Below are 19,577 nucleotides of genomic sequence, written 5' to 3'. Positions count from 1 at the left end.
GGGAAGTAAGTCCTTCACTCCTGAAGAGAGATCTGGACAGTGTTACATTGTCTTCCACAGTAACGCACAATAAAGTTGTATAGGGCAACCATGAGATGTGAAAACAAATGCATCCCAGCCACTGAACTGCCTAGTGATGCTTGACTAGATCTTTGAGATGATCCTTTATATTACACAATCTATTATTTTATTCTCACAAAAATATAAATATTAATGTTTAAATTCCCACAGAGAACCAAGAAGACTCTAACAACATATTTACAGGCCCCTAAAGGTGTTCAGAACCTACTCCAAGAAAGATGAAGGTTAGGAAGCTTCCACCCCAGTTACCTCTGCTGGGAATTGCTGCATATACCTGTGATATCTCCATGGTGTGACAATCACAAAGTTTTACGAATACTTCTTTGGGTGGCAGTAATCATGATGGACAAAACCTCTCACAATTCACATGTAATATTTGGGAATAAAAACTTGATTAACATTCATTCAACATATTTGATCAGGCACATACTATGACATGGGTACTTTGCTAGACACTTGGTGGGGAAGATCCCTTTATATGAGTGAACAAATAATCATGGACAAAGAGGATCTGAGAGTCTTGGGTCATCAGTAAGCCTTTTCAGAAGAGGAGTGGCTTGAGGGGACAAGGGCAGGAGCATTCCAGACAGAAGGATCCAATGCAAAAGCACGAGTTTTGGGGTGCCTGGGCATGACAGGTGATGTAGGAGATTTGGTCAAAAGGTGGGTCAGGCAGTAGTGAGAGATCGCACTGACAGAAGCGGGGTGGAGAGCCTGCCAGTATGATTAAGTCATCAGAGGCACCCCCTTCATTGCTATTCACCTGGCCCTGACTGACACCATCTCATTTAACCTTCATGCACTGTGATTAACCCAGTAGGGAACAAGCTCCACAAGGGCAGTCTGTCTGGTCTACTGCCCTGTGCCGGGAGCCCAGCACAGTATCTGACCCAGAAAGGAGCTCATTAATATGTGTTTTACAGAAAAAGAGTCAGGCTCAGAGAGGACAGCACTTTCCCCAAACTTGCGCAGCATATAAGTGACCAAGCCAAGAGCTGAACCCTCAGTCTGCCTATTCCACCACACTGCTCTTCAACTCCTGCTCCATGAGCCACGAAAATAACTAAAAGAGGGTTTTCACAGTCAGAGAAACTTCTGTTACCATGGGAAACCTGGAAGAGAGGCCAGCCTGTGTGTGTGTGTGTGTGTGTGTCTGTGTGTGTGTGTGTATTCCTAGAACGGACATCCTTTAGTGTCTGCCACAACACAAAATTTCTCCTGTCATCTCCCAAGTCTCTCCCCAAACCTCAAATATGTGGGGTACTCGAGAATGAAAAGGGTTAAGCTTTCACAGCTTAGGAGAGCTGTTACTTTGCATTTAAATAGCAGCATTTAAGAAAGCAGCATTCCCAGGATCCTTATTTTATACTAATGTGCTGAGCACCTTAAGGCACACTTACTTCTCCCACGTTTGGGTCACTTAGAGCTTCATTACTTAATAATTTGAAAGCTTTTTATGGAAATCAGTTGATAAAGGGAGATGATGAAGTGAAATGTTATTACATTTAAAGACCCAGCAAACTGGGCTGCCAGAATAACACCTGGGTCAGACATTTCTAAGTAAAGAAAGAGAAGGAGAAGGAGATCTTGGTGTGCGGATGAATTCTCATTTCTTTTGAAACTGCTTCTTTTGTTACTTTAAAGATACTCTTTGCCTAACAAAGCCTAACACTCTTTAAAATTGTCAAGTGAAGAACTCATCAGCTATCTTATGAATTCTACCCCTGCCATGGCGCTCTGTCCCTCTCCCACCTTCCCAGCCGCTGCCTTGGCTCCAAGCCCATTGGGTCTAGACGTCCGCCCTACTCTCCCCCACAGGCGGGGTCAGCCTCACACAGTGCCCACCTCAAAAGCCTTCATGACTAACCAGTTGAGAAAAGCCTGGGAAACAGGCTTGGATGCGACCTTTTCTTTTACTTTCCATTTTTCTTTCTCTCTCTCTTTCCTTCCTTCCTTCCTTCCTTCCTTCCTTCCTTCCTTCCTTCCTTCCTTCCTTCCTTCCTTCCTTCCTTCCTTCCTTCCTTCCTTCCTTCCTTTTTTCGTGGTGGTGGTGAGATAGGGTCTCACTCTGTCACCCAGATTAGGTTGCAGTGGCACAATCACAGCTCACTGCAGCCTTGACTTCCTGAGATCAAGCGATCCTCCCACCTCAGCCTCCTGAGTAGCTGAGTAGCTGGGACTACAGGTGTGTGCCACCACGCCCAGCTAATTTATTTTTTATGTTTTATTTGTACTATTTGTAGAAATGAAGTCTCACTCTGTTGCCCAGGCTGGTCTCGAATTCTTGGACTCAAGCGATCTTCTTGCCTTAGCCTCCCAAAGTGCTGGGATTACAGGCATGTGCCACTGTGCCCAGCCGCCATTTTTTTTTCCTTTTTTTTTTTCTTTTTGAGATGGAGTCTCACTCTGTCACCCAGGCTGGAGAGCAGTGGCATGATCACAGCTCACTGCAACCTCCACCTCCCAGGTTCAAGCAATTCTCCTGCCTCAGCCTCCCGAGTAGCTCGGACTACAGGCGCATGCCACCATGCCCGGCTAATTTTTTGTATTTTTAGTAGAGATAGGGTTTTACCATCTTAGCCAGGATGGTCTCGATCTCCTGACCTAGTGATCCACCTGCCTTGGCCTTCCAAAGTGCTGGGATTACAGGTGTGAGCCACCGCGCCTGGCCCCAGCCTCCATTTTTTTAACGGCAATATATTCACATGGTTTGAAAATCAAAAGATATATAAGGTTACACAGTGACAATCCTCAGCCTTTTCCTTGCTCCCTGGTTACCTAGTTCCCTTCCCCTGAGGCAACTGATTTTTGTAATGTTCTTATATATCCTTCCAGAGATACTTTATGCAACTAGAAATATATACACACACAATTTTCTTTATCCTTACCACCCCTCTCCACAAAGATAAATAGATTACACAAATAGATTACTATACAAACTGTACTGTAGTTTGCTTTTAACATTTAATATATCTTAGAGATACTCTCATTTGTGACATGACTTTTTAATGGTGAATCCAAAGACTATATAGCAATGTCTAAAAAAAAAAAGATTCAAAAGTACGTGTGTGCATGTGTGTGTTTTGTGCATAAGTTATGATGTCAACTATGACAAACAAATGAATATTGCAATTGATGAAAGCTGCCGGGTAAGGATGGTGGGATTATAGGATCATTCTTTTTGTTTCTCTCTCCTCCTACCCCGTGTGTGTGTGTGTGTGTGTGTGTGTCTCTGTGTGGCCAAAACATGGTTATGTTTTTAAATTCTAAAGACCTTATTTCAGTATGTGAGGTATATTTTCATTTTGGTAGAGTTCTTTCCTGGCCCTTTCATATGCATCAGCATCTGTTTCTTAAAATACTTGAGTCACTTTATTGGTGAAAGCTTCCTCCACCACTCTATTTAAAATTGCAACATAACTCTCTCACCCCATCCTGGCCCTCCTCCTCACCCTTCCCGACCGTATTTTCCCCAGAGAGCTAATCATCACTGGACACACTGTGTAGCTGTTACGTCTGCCTCCTCCTCCGGAATGTAAGCTCCTGAAGGACAAGGATGGGTGTGTCTTCTGTTCAGGGCTCATTCTCCAGCACGTGGAATAGGCCTGGCATGGACTAGGGGCTCGATCTTTCATTGCTGGATGAATGAGTCCTCACCATCAGCCCCAGCAACCCAACCCACATGCTCTCTGGCTCATGCCTGTAACCACTAACCAGAGCACCTGCAGATAACCAGTAACCAGAGCGTCTGCAGCTCTGTCCTCTGCTTCCCTCTTCCCTCCCCACTCTGGCAACTCTGGAAGACCACTCCTCCCTCCCAGGTCTGGATCTCACCTTAGAGATCCAATCCTGCGAGTGCACCCTCCCTCTCTCCTGCAATATGAGTTTATCTTCTGTATTGGATTATACACTTGGACATACAAACTTGGCCTCATATCCCACATCTTTCAAAAAATAATCACATGTCCTTCCTGCTACTGCCATTTTTCTCAACTCCACAGCAAACTTCTCAAAAAGCACTGTCTGGGCTTGCTGGCTCCGCTAGCTCACCTCCGTCCTTCCTGAACCTGCTTCCATTGTATTTTCAGTGGTGGCCAGTGGGGCAGCGGCGGCAGCAGTGAGCATGTGACAGGGGGGCAGTAGGGCAGCAGTAAACAGGGGCCGCAGAGGTAGCGGTGGGGGCAGCACACGGTTTCTGAAGAGGCCCTGGGCAGGTTCTGGTGTCCTCCTATCTCTCTGGCCATTGTACCTTAGTCTGCTTGGCTCTCTCCCATCCTCTCCTCTGCCTCCATTCACTCCCCAGGTAATCTATCTTGTGGCTTTAACTACCAGTCTCTATGCTGATGACTTGGAGTTTTCATCTCCAGCCTGGACTTCTCCGTTGAGCTCCAGCCTCATATATCTACCTTCCTACATGACACCTCCTTTTGGAGTCATCCTTGACCCCTCTTTGTTTTACACCTCACATCCAATCCATCAGCAGATAACGCCGAGCCGACCTGTAAAATATGTCTGCATCCCATGCCTTGCACCCGTTCCATTACTCTTCCCTGGCCCTATGCCACCAGATGCAGCAATGGCCTCCTGCCTGGGGTCCTTGCTCCCCACCTTGCCCCACTCCAGTTACTTTCCCAGAGCAGCCAGCAGGATCCTTTAAAAATATGAATCAGGTCATACCACTCTTCCGCTCACAAACCCCTCAGTCATGTCCCAGTCCCATCACACTCTGAACAAGAGCCCCTAAACCCTCTGGGAGGGCAGCCAAGGCCAGAGGCTTCCTCTAGCTTATTAACTAATTGTTTAATTAACTAATTCATTATTTATCCCTTAAATATTCCCTGCATACCTCTCACCAGTCAGGCTGGTGCTGGGGATAGAGAAGGGATGCAATGAGGCCCCTGCTCTAATGCTGGCTTCTGGGACGGGACGTGCCCTGGGATGGCAGTGGGGATGGGAATCATGGTTGAGGAGTGTCCAATACTGTTTCTTTTTCTTTTTTTTTTGAGAAGGAGTTATGCTCTTGTCGCCCAGTCTGGAGTGCAATGGTGCAAACTCAGCTCACTGCAATCTCTGCCTCCTGAGTTCAAGCAATTCCCCTGCCTCAGCCTCCCAAGTAGCTGGGATTACAGGTGCCCACCACCATGCCCAGCTAATTTTTGTACTTTTAGAGATGGGGTTTCACCATGTTGGCCAGGCTGGTCTCAAACTCCTGACCTCAGGTGATCCATCCATCTTGGCCTCCCAAAGTGCTGGGATTACAGTGTGAGCCAAAGCACTCGGCCACCAGTGCTGTTTCTTGAAGACTACAGGATGTGTTCCCATGGCGCAGGGTTAGGGGTGCTGAAAGGGGCACCACCCTTACAGGTTGAGGCACCTCCAGTCAGATCTGGCCTGGCTCATGGGCTGGGCGTCCTCACAGCCCTTTCTGTTTGAAGGCAGACAGCCCTTGCTTGATGTTCTCTCCTGTTTGGATTTGGCATCACCTACATGATGTTTGAATATCTTCTGCTATGGCCCCCTTTTCCCTTCTTTGCTCTGGCCTTAGCACTAAGGTTTTTCTGACTGCTGAAGGTCAGGTAGAAGATGGGGAGGCAGATCACAGAAGAGCAGGTCCTGGGGGCTGGTGGGATGGGAGGCAGGCATGCCCCGTCAGCCTCTTCTGCTCCTTTGCTGACTGATTTTACTCAGGGGAGCAGCAGACTTGTGTGAGCACTAAAAAGAACATAATAAAAATGCAGAAAATGAGGTTAAACCCAGGATGGTACTTCAGTTACCAAAGGACAAGCTAAGTAAATGCCGACAGCCAATGCCAGCACACAGAAGGTCATAGGGTGATGTGAGTCCTCAGAGCTCCAACCCACTGGAGGCAGCCCTGGGGTGGAGGGGCAGTGGGGCAGGCCTAGAACAGCTCTGATGGTCCCTTCCTCTCTGGCTTCAGAAATGCCAGGCTGCTTCCACAAAACCATCTCAGGGGAAAATCGTTATCTACGGACATTATGCAATTTTCCCATCGAAATTATAAGCTGTGTTTGAAAAGAAATAAAAAGAAATTGAATTTGAAATGCTTCTATGCAAATGCATCATCTTCTAGTGGATCTGCTAATGGGCTTCAGATACTTTCTCTGGCTCTGAAATAGCTGATCAGACAGCAGCTTGTGATGGTAGCTGCTTCCCGGGGAACGGGGCGTAGAATGAGCACTTATGAACAGCCAGCCAGCCCACCTGAGCCAGGTTCAGAACCTGTGAGCTCTGACCACAGTTCCCAAAGTGGCCTCTGTATGTTGTCCCTTCCCCTCCTCTACCTGACAGTGCTGGCACGGCTCTATGCTGGGACTCTCACTGCTCCTCCAGCGCCTCCAGCTAACACCCAGGTCGATGAATGTCACTTCACACTGCTCTGGCCCTATCCTAGGTCAAGGGAGTGCCCACGGACTGGGCCTCGGAGGACACCAGCCCCTTCCTATCACAGCCTCTCATTCATCCGACAAGTATTAGCTGAGCATGTTCCCAACACAGATCTAAACACTGATAGTACAGCAGTGAGCAAAACAGACAAACACCCTCGCCCTCTTGGAGCTTCCATTCTAGCAGGGGGAGATAGACAATAAAAAGTAAATAAGGCAGGACACGGTGGCTCACGCCTGTAATCCTAACACTTTGGGAGGCTGAGGCAAGCAGATGGCTTGAGCCCAGGAGTTTGAGACCAGCCTGAGCAACAAAACAAGACCCCATCTCTACAGATAATTTTAAAACTAACTGGGTGTGGTGGTAGGCACCTGTAGTCTCAGCTATTTGGTATGCTGAGGGTAGAAGGGGATGGATTGAGCCCAGGAGGTCATTCTACAGTGAGCCATGATTATGCCCCTGTACTCCAGCCTAGGCAACAGAGAAAGACCCTGCCTCAAAAAAAAAAAAAAAGTAAGCAAAATGCACAGTCAACTGGACAATGGCAAATGTTATGAAGAAAAGATACTGGGATAAAGGAATAGGGATGCTGAGTCAAAAAGGGGGCAGGGACCTGCCATGGATGTCAGAGGCCTCACTGAGAAGCTGACATTTGAGCAAAGACCTGGAGGAAACAAAGGAGAGAGTGCTCTGGTATCTGAGAGAACCGCATTCCAGGCACAGGGAACAGCAAGTGCAAAGTGTGCCTGGCATGTTTAAAGATACATAAGAAGTCCAGGATGCTGAAACCCAGGTTGTGGAAGAGTAGTAAGAGATGAGGCTCAGGAGGACAGGCAGAGCATGGAGGGCGTGGGGGACCACAGCAAGTTCCTGTCTGCCGTGAGATGCAAAGCCACTGGAGGATTTTGGTCAGAGGAATGGCATGATATGACTGCTGCATGAACAAGAGACTGGAGGAAGGGAGGGGAGGTAGAGAGACCTGCCAGGAAGCAACTGCACTCATCTAGCTGAGCGATGATGGTGGCTTGGATCAGGATGGAGGCAGGCAGGAGACGGAAAGTGGTTGGATCATGAAGATATTTTGGAAGTGGAGTTGACAGTGTGTGCCGATGGATCAGATGCAGGGTGGGAGAGAGAGCGGCATCCAGGATGGATGGAACTGGAAGTACGGCATTGCCATGTAATGGGATGGGAAGAATGAAGGAGGCTGGGCTTAGGGAGGGGAAGATCAGGAGTTTGGTTTCAGGCACGTTGTGGAGTTTGAGATGCCACTTAGATACCCAGATGAAAATGTTGAGTGGCTGATATGCAAGTCCAGAGTCAGAGGCTAGTTTGCAATAGAAGATTACAGCTTAGGAATCACCAGCATATACACAGTTGGCTTTTTAAGGCAGGGGACTAAATGAAATCACCAAGGGAGTGTGGATAGAAGAGAAGAAGACCAAAGGCTTGAGCCCTGGGGCACTTCAAGCTTTAGAGGAAAGTGAATAGGAGTCAGCGAGGGAGACTGAGAAGGAACAGTTGATGAAGTGAAAAGAAAATCAGAGGCAGCAAGTCCTAGAGCCAAGGAGAAAGCTTCTCAAGGCAGAGGGGGTGAGTGACCAGCTGTGTCAAATACTGCTGAGGGGTCACAAGAGCTGAGAGCTGGGCACTGACTTTGGCTTTGGCACGGAGAGGCCACTGGTGACCTTGACGGGAGCAGTGAGTGTGTTGTCAGAGGAGAGGTGAGTCTCAGTTGCCTCACCTGAGAAATGGGGACACCCGCCTGCCTTCCTCAGAGAGCAGGAGTGCAGACCATGGGCAAACTGCAAAGTGCCACCAAATATGAGCGTTTATGACCTGAGAAGCCCAGAGCCTGTCGAAATGAGGGGAGGCTACCGTTGGGCACAGTTGGTTTTAAAGATGCTTACAGCCCTGTTATCACCTCATAAAATGGCTCATTTCCTGCTACTCATCACCAGAACACTCACCCAGGCATGAAAAAGTCAACCTTCAGAGGTAGAAGCTGTCAGGATGGATATTTTTTGTGCATGGCAACTGGGAAAGAGAAAAAGCAAATAATGGGGCCAAATAGTGCTCACCGGGGTCTCCATGCAAGACTCCAGACACTGCTGTCCCAGAGGGAACCCCAGTGAGCCTGTGCCTCAAAGCAAGGGCTCCTTGGAGAAAGCCACCAACTAGGGTCAGCTGTGCTCTCACTGCAAAATGAGCAACATGGGGGAGGGAGGAGAGAAGGATGGAGAAGAAGGACAGTCAGGGAAAGTGGAAAGAATGTGAGTTTGGAGTCAGATACACCTGCGTTGGAATCGTGGTTCCTGTGTGGTCAGCAAGTGACCTGACTTCTCTGAGCCTCAGCTTCCTCATCTGCAGTGGAGAGCAGGATAGCTATTTCCAAAGCTTTCTGTAAGAAACAAGCTGTTGAATGGGGGAGTGCACACTGTGTGTATGGCTGCGTATCACTGCATTTGCAATTAGTGGCACTGGGTTTTCCTCTGTTTAGTAGCAGACAGTTTTTCTTCAGCGCAAGGAGCCTGTGCCTCCCCGGCTTCATCAAAACCGGTCGTCGGAACAGCATTAACTTTCAGTGTTGTGAACATGGTCTGATAGTCTTCCACGTGTGGCTGTGATATGCAGAAGTGAAAGTAGGCTAGGACGTGCCCGTAAGAGCAGCAGAAGTGGGAGGGGTGGGCCTGGTTCTCCTGGGCCACAGTGTGCACTTTCAGGCCCCCTCTGCCTGGGTTCATGGTGGCAACGAGCGTGGCCTCTAGAATCAGACTGAGGTCTAAACTCTAGCTCAGCCAGTTAACTAACTGTGAAACTAATTTGGCTGAATAAATGTGTTGCTGAGGATTAAAAAGTATATATCCATCTTGCAAATGTGTTGTGAGGATGAAATCAGATGCTATCTATTAGGCAATTTGCAAGGTTCGCAAGATGCTTAGCACATAAAAAATAAATAATTATTGTTTTATTACTGTTGCTGTTCCCACCTGTTTCTATTCCTTTCCCTCTCTGATCATGGATTGCATCCCATTTCTCTTCCTGGGAGGAGGAGAGATGGTAGGGGCATCAGGCAAGTTGGCCAGGCTGAGGTCTGGATCTGAGCCTCAGTGCTACCAGGAGCAAAGGAATGTTTAGGATGAGGAAACGGCTTGTGGTTCAGGACTGGAAGACAAAGTCAAAAAGTCAGGAAGAAAGGGGCAGGGGGAGGTGACAGACTCTGGCCTTCTGCTGTGGGCACGGCTGGGAGGTGCGGAGCTCTTCCTCATTGGGTGGCTGGCTCTGGAGGGCAGAGGAGGGCCAGCGTGGGGTAAGATTGGTTCAGACACCAGCCCTGCCCTAGACTCACAGTCTTACTCTCTGTTCTGCTCAGACCGCCCTGTTTATCTCCTGGTATGGATGTAATTGCTGCCTCCAGAACAGATCTGTCCCAGATCTGTTTTCATTCCACATGAACCCGCTTCCCTCCAGACCTGACCTCAGCCCATGGCCTGTTAGGGGATTTGCTGTTCCCATTTGGTACCGGTAACTGTGAGGTACAAGCACTGCTGTTATATCCCACAGTATGCTTACAAAAGCAAAATGGAAGATGGATATGAGTGACCTGTAGTATCTTTGGGTTTTTTCCTATTTTAATTGGCATGTCTTTAGAAAAGTGTTGGCATCATCCAAATGAACCATGAACAATGGATGCCCTGAAACACTTTGTTTGAAAAGGGTCCTGTGGGAGCTGAGAAGGGGCTCTAAGGATTCTTGAAAGTTCCTGTCTGTGCCTTAGAGACTTGTTAAAATAAGCTTTTCATTTAAGTCTGAAGTGTGGGTTGCTTACTCTGAATTTAAGTCCTTCATTCTTCAGAATGTGAAATGCCCAGGGCCCCAGTGCCCCCATCCAAGCTACATAAGCCTTCCATCATACGCTCCCTGAGACTCGGAGCTTGGCTTTCAATGGAGGGAAGTTCTCCTGAGGCTTTGTGGGTTTGTACCTGCAACTGTGTGCTCCAGTCTCTGTACTCGGGCAGTGCAAGTCAATTCTCATACCAACTTAGCCTGAATGTAAGTAAGAATAAGAATGATCAGTAATTTTTATGGAGCACCTGCTATATGCCAGGCACTTCATTGCCACATTACATGAGTTGTCATTTAGTCCCCCTAACAACCACATGCAGAAGATCCTCTTTTTACCCTATTTCACAGATGAGAAAACTAAGAGAGGTTATGAGACTTGCCAAGAAACACAGAGTTTGGCAGGGCACGGTGGCTCACACCTGTAATCCCAGCACTTTGGGAGGCCGAGGCGGGCAGATCACTTGAGCTCAGGAGTTTAAGACCAACCTAGGCAATGTGGCAAAACCCCATCTCTACAAAAATACAAAAATTAGCCATGAGTAGTGGTGCACACCTGTAGTCCTAGCTACACGGAAGGCTGAGGTGGGAGGATTGCTTGAGCCCGGGAGGCTGAGCCTTCAGTGAGCTGAGATCGTGCCACTACACTACAACCTGGGTGACAAAGTGAGACCCTGTCTCAAAAACAAAACAAAAACACAGAGCTAGTAAATGGTACCATCAGCATATGACCTCAGGTATGATTCCAGAGCTTATGCTTCTCAACTATGCTACTTTCCTGCCTGCTGGATTCATAAATATTAAAAAGATGGATAGTATCCCGTGTGCCCTAAATTGAGAACATGGGCACATACACATCCTTGCTGGGAGGAGAAATTAGTACAGACATTTGGAGGGCAATTTGGTAGGGCCGACCACAGTTTTAAATTTGCTTCACATTTTGATCCCTCCTGTGACTCAATGACACAGGAATCTTTGGATGTATGAGCAAATAAATATGTACATGAGTCTTCATCACAGCATCATTTATGAAAACAACTAAATATTTACTAATGGTGCCAGTGGAATACATCAGAGAACATCCCCTGCTACATAACTCTGCATACATCAAAGAGAATGGTGTGGCTTTGCTTTTTCAACAGTCTACTGAGCGACCGTGGGCGTGGTGATATGGCCATGAATGAGCAAGATTCTCTCTGATCCTGTAGAAGTTAAGTTCTACCAGATAACTTGCTGCTTCAACAAAAATATTTAGCTTTTTAAATAAATTTGGTAGAATGTTCCTGCTTTCTTATTTCATTTAACTAAAATGATCACCAAAAAAGAGAACAATAAGCTGTTGACCCTGCAGATGTTGTGTAACCACTAGATGAAAAGATTTACAGCAGGAAGCTGTCATGCCCACACATATGGTCCCACCATCCTTGGAGCATCCTTAGATCTAAATGGAGTTTCGTCACCATAAATAAATGGTAATATAGGGTCCAAACTATATTTGTGGAGTTATACATTTGATCTGGGTCAAAAGGCCAAGAAGCAATAGTGTGTGTGTGTGTGTGTGTGTGTGTGTGTGTGTGTGTGTGTGTGTAGTTATATATTACAAAAGCTACAAAAGCAAAATCACTATATCAGCTGGGACATGTAAACCAGAATTTAACTGTAAAGCCAGGTGAATCTGCAGGGCCAGCTAACTTGGCAGCCACCTTCACTCCACCCACATTGATTTTATTTTCTAGTGAAGTATTTCTTCAAGAGCAAAGGGATTGTCATCAGACAGTATCTCATTACCAGGATCTGATATCTTGGATTTCCTTTTTATAAGCCTTGACCTGGCTTGCCATAATTTGAAGATATCCAACACTTTAAAAATCAAAAAAGAGAGCTAAGATATATAGTTTATAGCGTACATAGTATATAGTATGTACTGACGGAAAGTTTCCTGTGATATGATATTAAGGAAATATTTTAAAGTCATGGTACAGAACAAGATATTCAGTATGACACAAATTTGGTGGGAAAGCTAAATATAATGCATGCACACACACACACACACACACATCCTTACATGTGCATCGTAGAAGATCTGGAAGGATACACACCATGCTGTAATATTCTGGAAACGGAGAAGGAGACAGAAGGCAGGGTTGCTGTTGAAGTAGACCGTGTTCAACATTTACATTGTGAGTTTCTGTGATGCTAAAATTTTCCACAGTGTGTGTATTATTCTGGAATTAAAAATCAAAGAAAAAAAGTAGAGCAGAACTAGATGATGAGGACCACATAAGCAAAACTCAGGAAGTAAGAAATTGTCATGGAAGTTGCGAGCAGCCTTTGAAGGGTTTTGGCAGGAGGCAGATACAGTCAGATTTGCAGCAAGTGGAGGATGAATTGGGGGAAGCAAGAAGATACTAGAGACGGGGTGGCCAGAGGGGAGACTGTGGAAGGAGGTGAACACAGGAATCCTCAGCCTGACTGGTGTCGGGGATGAAGGGAGCTGGTGGTGGTCAGCGCCCGGCTCAGGCACGCCTGAGCTGTGCCTTCAACCCAGGCTGGGCTGCTGGAGGAGGAGCAAGACTCTGAGGTCAGAGGAAGGGCTCAGCCATGAGGCATATGAGATGACTGGAGGAAAACCAGGTCTGGGGAGACACGGAGCTGGCACTCAGGAGACAGATAGGTTGTGTTCCATATATGACTTCATGATAAACAACTTCTCGGTCATTCAACAGATATTTCTTAGGAGGGAAGAAGGGATACACTGTAAACAAATAAATATATTTTGCATGAGAAATGTAACTGCTCTGTTGGGAAATGCTTTGCCTGCAGACGTGAATGTTGGGGTGTCTGTGCATCCAAAGATTTTTTTCATCTGATGGAAAGAGGGCACCCCAGGGAGCCTGGGCCTAGGAGGGGGCTGCAAGCTTCCCGGGTGGCTCACCGCTGCTGGCCTGTCCTTGTGGGCCCTTCCCCTCACCCAGGACTGTCTGTAGGAGCCCAGACCATGCTGGGTCTGGCTAAGCCATCTTCCTCTGCACCACCGCCATCCAACAGCCCCTTCCTGCATGGTAAATGGGAAGCTACGGACCAGAAAGCTTTTTATAACCTCTGGGCCTGAGCCTCAGAGACACCACTGTCCTCCTTCCTTTCAGTTTCCATGGGGCTATGGGATTTTCTGGGCAAGGTACCCAACCAGGGAGAAGGTCACAATGCATCCTAACTGCATTCTAGGCACCTGATGCCAGGCACGACTCTAAGGAGTGTAGCCTTGTCGCCATGAGCCAGCCAAGCAAGTCTATTCCCCTGGAACTCAGGGATCTGTTCAGTTGGCAACAAAGCCCTTCCTTCCCCAGCTGGTGACCTTCTGGAGTTTTCCACACACAACGGACTATTATGTCTGAGAACTGCCGGGCCTGGGCCAGGGAAAGGGGACATACAGGGCCAGCTGACTCCACTCTGGGGAAAGCCCCCCACCAAAGCTGAACTTGGCCTCCAGCCTTGCAAAGATCATGGCACCCCTCACCCTCAGTGTGTAATTGAAAATAAAAACCCAACCAAACCTCAAAGTTGAGCAAGATCAACAAAGTTCTGATTTTTGCCCTATGATGACTATTCAGTGCTTTCCTTCAAAATGTTAATTATCAAATTATTCCTCAAAAAATTACTTAAGTTTCCCCGGTTATCCCTAAAATAACTTTATGGTGCTTTATTCATCATCCAAAGCAAAACAGAGCCAGAGAACCTGAGGGGCCCCATGGGTGTGGGTCCTTGGCTTTGTGCTGGCCTCCTCATCCAAGGGAGTCTGATCCAGCGCATGGGTCTCACCAGCAGGACAGGCCTTTGGGGGACAGTCCTCGGGGCCAGGTGTTAGCCACATTGCAGCTCCTGCTGACCCAGCTGGCCTGGAGCAGGCCCCACTCAGTGTCTGGACACAGAGCATGGCTCTGCCCTGTGGAATGGACATGACATGGGAGTCTGGCCAACCAAGGCAGAATCCAGGCCAGATCTCTGCTCTAGTGGGGAAGGGATGGGCTGAGCTGGAAACCAAAGGTGTGACTCAGTGGCCTTTCAGTGTCCAGGACATACCTGGACACTCAGTCCCCTTTCCCAGTATCACTGAGGCCCCAGGGTTCCCCCATCCCAGAGAGAGGTGGCTCTACACCCAGGCAGGAAGAGCCCCAAGAGCAGGTGAGGGAGTGGGAGTGAATGGTGTCACCAGGTCAAAGCCCTGTTGTTCCCATGAGCCCAGCTCTGTTCACTAAATATTTGTGGTCCTTTTTTGCAGAGTGATGAGGTCCTCACCGTCATCAAAGCCAAAGCCCAATGGCCAGCCTGGCAGCCTCTCAATGTGTAAGTAACACAAGTCCCTCGCCTGGCCTGTCTTACCCTAGCCCCTTCTCAAAGCCACCTACCTAATGGCCACCACATACCAGCTATGCTGTTAAAGTTAGCACTACTTCTCAGTTAACAAGCAGGCGAGATGCTTTCTAGGTGCAGAGCATCACATCTGCCCCATCTTCTCAAGGATGCAGGCTCAGGCTCTGTTTTCCCCCAATGGCTTTAATACCACAGCCAGATGTAATGGCTTTAATACCAACTCAGATGTGATGATTAACTGTTCTGTGTTCACTCATGCTCTCAGCCACAACAGACCGAACATGCCCTCACCCTCAGAGCACACAGGTGTACTCACACTTAGCCAGTCTGACATGTGGAAAGCCAGATTTACCCTGGGTTCCATTCTCAGTCCCATTTCTTTTCTATCTCCTCTATCCCATAGAGATTTTATCTGCCCTTGAGTCAGGTGACCAGGGGTACGCTGACAGTCCCCAAAACTACCTCCTGCCAAATGGATGGGTAGATAGATACAGTGCTATATCCATCAAGTTTTTGGACACCTCTCCATGGATGGTCCACCTGGACCTTAAACTCATCATGTCCAAAAGGGGTCCCATCACCTTCAAACAAACCTGCTGTTCTCCATGTGGAGAAATATTGAAAGTACAGCGAGTCTTGAAGCCCTGTGGATTCTGCCTTCTGAGCAGCTTACAAATCGGTCCCTACTTGGCTGTTCTCCTCCCCTTCCTTCAAGCCATCACCCTTTCTCACCTGGACCACATCACCTCTTTCCTTTGCTGTAGTCTCCCTCAGTCCAATTCCTCATCCACAGTTACTAGAGTGATCTTTTAAGAATCCAAATCTTGGCCGGGCGCAGTGGCTCATGCTGTAATCCCAGCATTTTAGGAAGCCAAGGCAGGCAGATCACGAGGTCAGGAGATCGAGACCACGCTGGCCCACATGGTGAAACCCAGTATCTACTAAAAATACAAAAATTAGCTGGGCATGGTGGCACATGTCTGTAATCCCAGCTACTCGGGAGGCTGAGGCAGAAGAATCACTTGAACCAGGGAATCGGAGGTTGCAGTGAGCTGAGATCGCACCACTGCACTCCAGCCTGGTGACAGAGTGAGAATCCGTCTCAAAAAAAAAAAAAAAAAAAAAATCCAAATCCTCCAGCCAGCCTGGGCAACATGGTGAAACCCTGCTTCTACCAAAAATACAAAAAACTAGCTGGGTGTGGTGGCGCATGCCTGTAGTCCCACCTACTCAGGAGGCTGAAGTAGGAGCATCACCCGGGCCCAGGGAGTCAAGTAGCAGTGAGCCATGATCGCGCCACTGCACTCCAGCCTAGGCGATGGGAGTAAGACTCTGTCTCAATCACAACAAAAAAATCCAAATCTGTTGTGTCCTCTCCTTCTTCATCCCTCTGTGACCTCGCTTAGTCTCAAGATCAAGTCCACACTCCTTAGTTTAGCGTGCACAGGTGGGCGGAACACACGTCAGGGTTCATCTCCTGTCCTCCCCGCACTGCACCTCATGCAGGCCACCCCGAATCCTGGGCAGTTCCTTGAACAAGCCTTGATTCTGCTCATCCTTTAAAGATGCAAGGCCTGGAGCAGAAGAAGCTCCCGACTGACCCCAAGAAGATGGTTTCTGAAGAAGCCTTGGCCAGCCCCTCTAGGGAGTAGTCTACATCCATTAACACATACTGAAGACAGCAACAACGTGAGGAATGTGTGAGACACTGCTCAGTGGGAGAAAAGGCGAAATCCACAGGATAGGAAGGGAGGAAAGTGCTGGACATTCAAAAGGAAGACGCCCCAGCATAGAGCAGCGGGAGTGAGGGAGGAGGAATGCTCATAGCTGACTGGCTGGGAGCAGGGAAGCTATGGCGAGGCACCTGAGACCTGCTCATTTAACCATTTGGCAAACTAATGGCTCATCCCCTACTGTGCGCCAGCCCTGCACATGCAGTCCTAGCTCTCTGGAACACTCAGCCAGAGAGGAGACAGACAACAGACAAAGTTGGGCCACCCCAGGTCTTCCCTTTGCACAAGTCCAGGCAGCACCATATAACCTGAATATATAAAATATAATGTCATCATGGCAGCCTTGTATAGTCCAAGGGGGTAAACGTTAGGGTGAGGAATGGCTCTGGAGCCCCAGAGCAGGGGCAGAACCCACTCCTGCTGTGTGCAGGAGGGACATGGGGCTGCGCCTGGAAGGCGTTCCTTGCCCTGGTCAGGACTGGCCCAGGCTTGGGTGGAGCTGAGGCTCTGAGTGGAGGCCCGAGGAGGGAAAGAGGGACTAGCACTCAGACAGCTGGTCCAGGGCAGCCCAGCTGGCTGCATGGAGGCCTTTTCTAGCCTGCTGTGAGCTCTAAGCCTTGCTCTGGATCCTCCCTAAGGAAGCTCACACCAGGGCAGGAGAAAACCCACCCAGCCCAGGAAATGCCTTGCCCTCCAAGGAGAAGCAACACGAGGCAGGGCCTGCCCGGGGCACTCTCCTGGCAGGTGCACCTTTGCCCGTCTCATCCCTGTCCTACCAAAAAACAACGATGTGAATTCACAAAAGCCCTCGGTGCCCTTTGCATAATTAACATCAGTTACCAATCGGGTCACCCTGAATCTCCTTACTCTGCTGTCTCTTCAGATTCTCCCAGTTCCTTGGCTCCCAGAACCTATGTGTGAAGAACCCCTCACTTCTGGTCCTCTAAGTGGGCAGGGGATCAAAGGCAGGTAGGGGTGGGGAGAGTTTGTGGGTACCAATTTTTACACCATTAAGGTGTATAAAAATATACCATTAAGGTGTATAAAAATATACCAGTTTTCTCTTGAGGAGCCTGAGCTTAGAAAGATGTAAACTACAAATCAAAGCATATTCAGGAAAGAGATAGGAAGGGAGGGAGAGAGGACAGAGAGAGCAGTCCTTTCACCTTCAGCATCCCCTTGGGCCCAAGTAGGCACTGACATTTATTATCCCTTTTAATCCTAATAACCATGAGGTAGGTATTGCAATGTCCATTTTACCAATGACCAAACTGAGACTCAGAGGTCATATGACAGCAAGGGTGGATATAGAATGCCAACAGTACCCAGCTGATTCTAATGCCTGTGCTTTTCACTATAACACGATCCTTCCAATTAAGTAACAATTCATTCATTTTCCCATGTTTAAATTAATCAAGACATATATACCTGCCAATGAGCCTTCTGAATGGCATGAAATTAACAGTGTGACCACACCAAATGGTCTCAGACCTACCCCAAAACAAACAAAATCTTACTTTCACTTACCCTATATCCTATCAAGGAGGATTGAAACATCCTTGATAGGAGGGTCCCCAAAAAAAGTCCTGTGAAAGGTGCTTAGGGTAACTGTGGTGAGCACAGCACAGTTCCTTATGGAGATTACAGTTCAGTGGGGAGAGATATTTACTAAATGATCACACAAATAAATGTGACATGTCTATGAAGGAAAGGCATAAAGTGCCATGAGAGTGCCTGGGGGTTAGAGATAGCTTCCCCCTCAAAAGGCAATGAAGCTAAGATCTAAGGAAGCAGTAGGAGTTAACTAAGCAAAGAAGAAAACCAAGGGCAGAACATTTTAGAAAATCTGGAGAGACCATCATGTATCTGCAAAGGCCCTGTATGAGGAGGGAGTAGAGTATGTCTAAGGCACTAAAAGACTTTGGTCTAACTAGATCCAGAAATCAAAGATGAGTTTGGTGTGGGGCCAAGCCATGTAACATTTGAAATTTTTTATTTGAATTTTTGCATTAAAAGTAATGAGTAAGACCAGGTGCAGTGGCTCACACCTGTAATCTTGATATTTTGGGAGGTGGAGGCAGGAGGCTCACTCGAGCCCAGGAGTTTGAGAACAGCCTGGGCAACAAAGCAAGACCCCCATCTCTACAAAAAATTTAAAAAATTAACCAGGCATGGTGGCCTGTGGTCTCAGCTACCTGGGAGACTGAGGCAGGAGGATCACTTTAGCCGAAGAGGTTGAGGCTGCAGTGAGCCATGCACTCCAGTCTGGGTGACAGAGTGAGACCCTGTCTCAAATAATAATGATAAATCATTGAAAGGTTTTAAGCAAAAGGATGACATGATCATATTTGCATTAAAAAATAAAAAGCCATAACAGCACTCTGGCCCCTGTGTGAAAGGGTAGATGCGGGAGCCCAGTGAGGGGGGCTACTGCAGAAAACCGGAGAGAATTAACTGTGACTTCACTAGGATGGTGGTGGTGGTGGAAAAGGAGAGAGGGACAGACGTGTGTGAGGCACGTAGGAGGTAAAATCAACAGGCTGTGGCGATAGGTGGAATAAGGAGGCGGAGAAAGAGCAGTCAAGATGTTTCCCATCTGTCTGGCTGGCATAAGGAAGGAGTTGGTGAAGCCACTCACAAGGCTGAAAACGTTAGATGAAGTTCAGTGGGAAAGATCATGGGATCAGTTCTAAATGTAAGTGGTTAAGATGTATTCAAGATTTCCAGTTAGAGGTGTTAAGCACATGGTTGGCTAGATAGCTCTGGAACTCAGGGCAAGAAACTGTGAAGTTTGCTATGAAAGAAGAGAACCTGGCTCCAAAGGGATGAAAGAGTCAAAGGAGCACTTTCTTTTTCTTTTTTAAGATGGGAGAGACTTTCCGAAAAACTGAAATGAATATTTTGGGACACCTTCCCACATTTCACCTACCCCTCAGACTTCCCGAGGCCCCAGTGGAACAAAATTAATTGATGGCAAACACTCAGACCTCCCAAACACCCAAAACCTCTGCACTCGGCGCTACTGGCTTGTTAAGGGAAAGGAGTTTTCCTTTGATTTTCCCATACCCCGGTCTCCCCTTTCCTCTTCCAAATCTCATTAGGAAGTCAAATTAGGAAGCCTACATGCAGCCAAGTTTTGTTTTG

At 47.7% G+C, this 19,577-nt stretch overlaps 1 protein-coding gene across 1 annotated transcript in view; it reads left to right on the top strand.

The window, feature by feature from the left end:
- SPON1 (spondin 1) overlaps window positions 1-19,577 on the top strand; it is a 310,767-nt gene that overhangs the window by 271,498 nt on the left and 19,692 nt on the right. Inside the window, exon 7 of the mRNA XM_032166548.2 lies at window positions 14,609-14,673. Within this exon, the coding sequence (XP_032022439.1) occupies window positions 14,609-14,673 (65 nt within the window). The remainder of the gene's footprint in view (window positions 1-14,608; window positions 14,674-19,577) is intronic.

The sequence above is a fragment of the Hylobates moloch genome, unplaced genomic scaffold (genome assembly GCF_009828535.3).
Source record: "Hylobates moloch isolate HMO894 unplaced genomic scaffold, HMol_V3 SCAFFOLD_11, whole genome shotgun sequence".
Taxonomy (NCBI): Eukaryota; Metazoa; Chordata; class Mammalia; order Primates; family Hylobatidae; genus Hylobates; species Hylobates moloch.
Note: the sequence above shows the minus strand (reverse complement) of the source record. Positions and strands in the feature narration are given on the sequence as shown.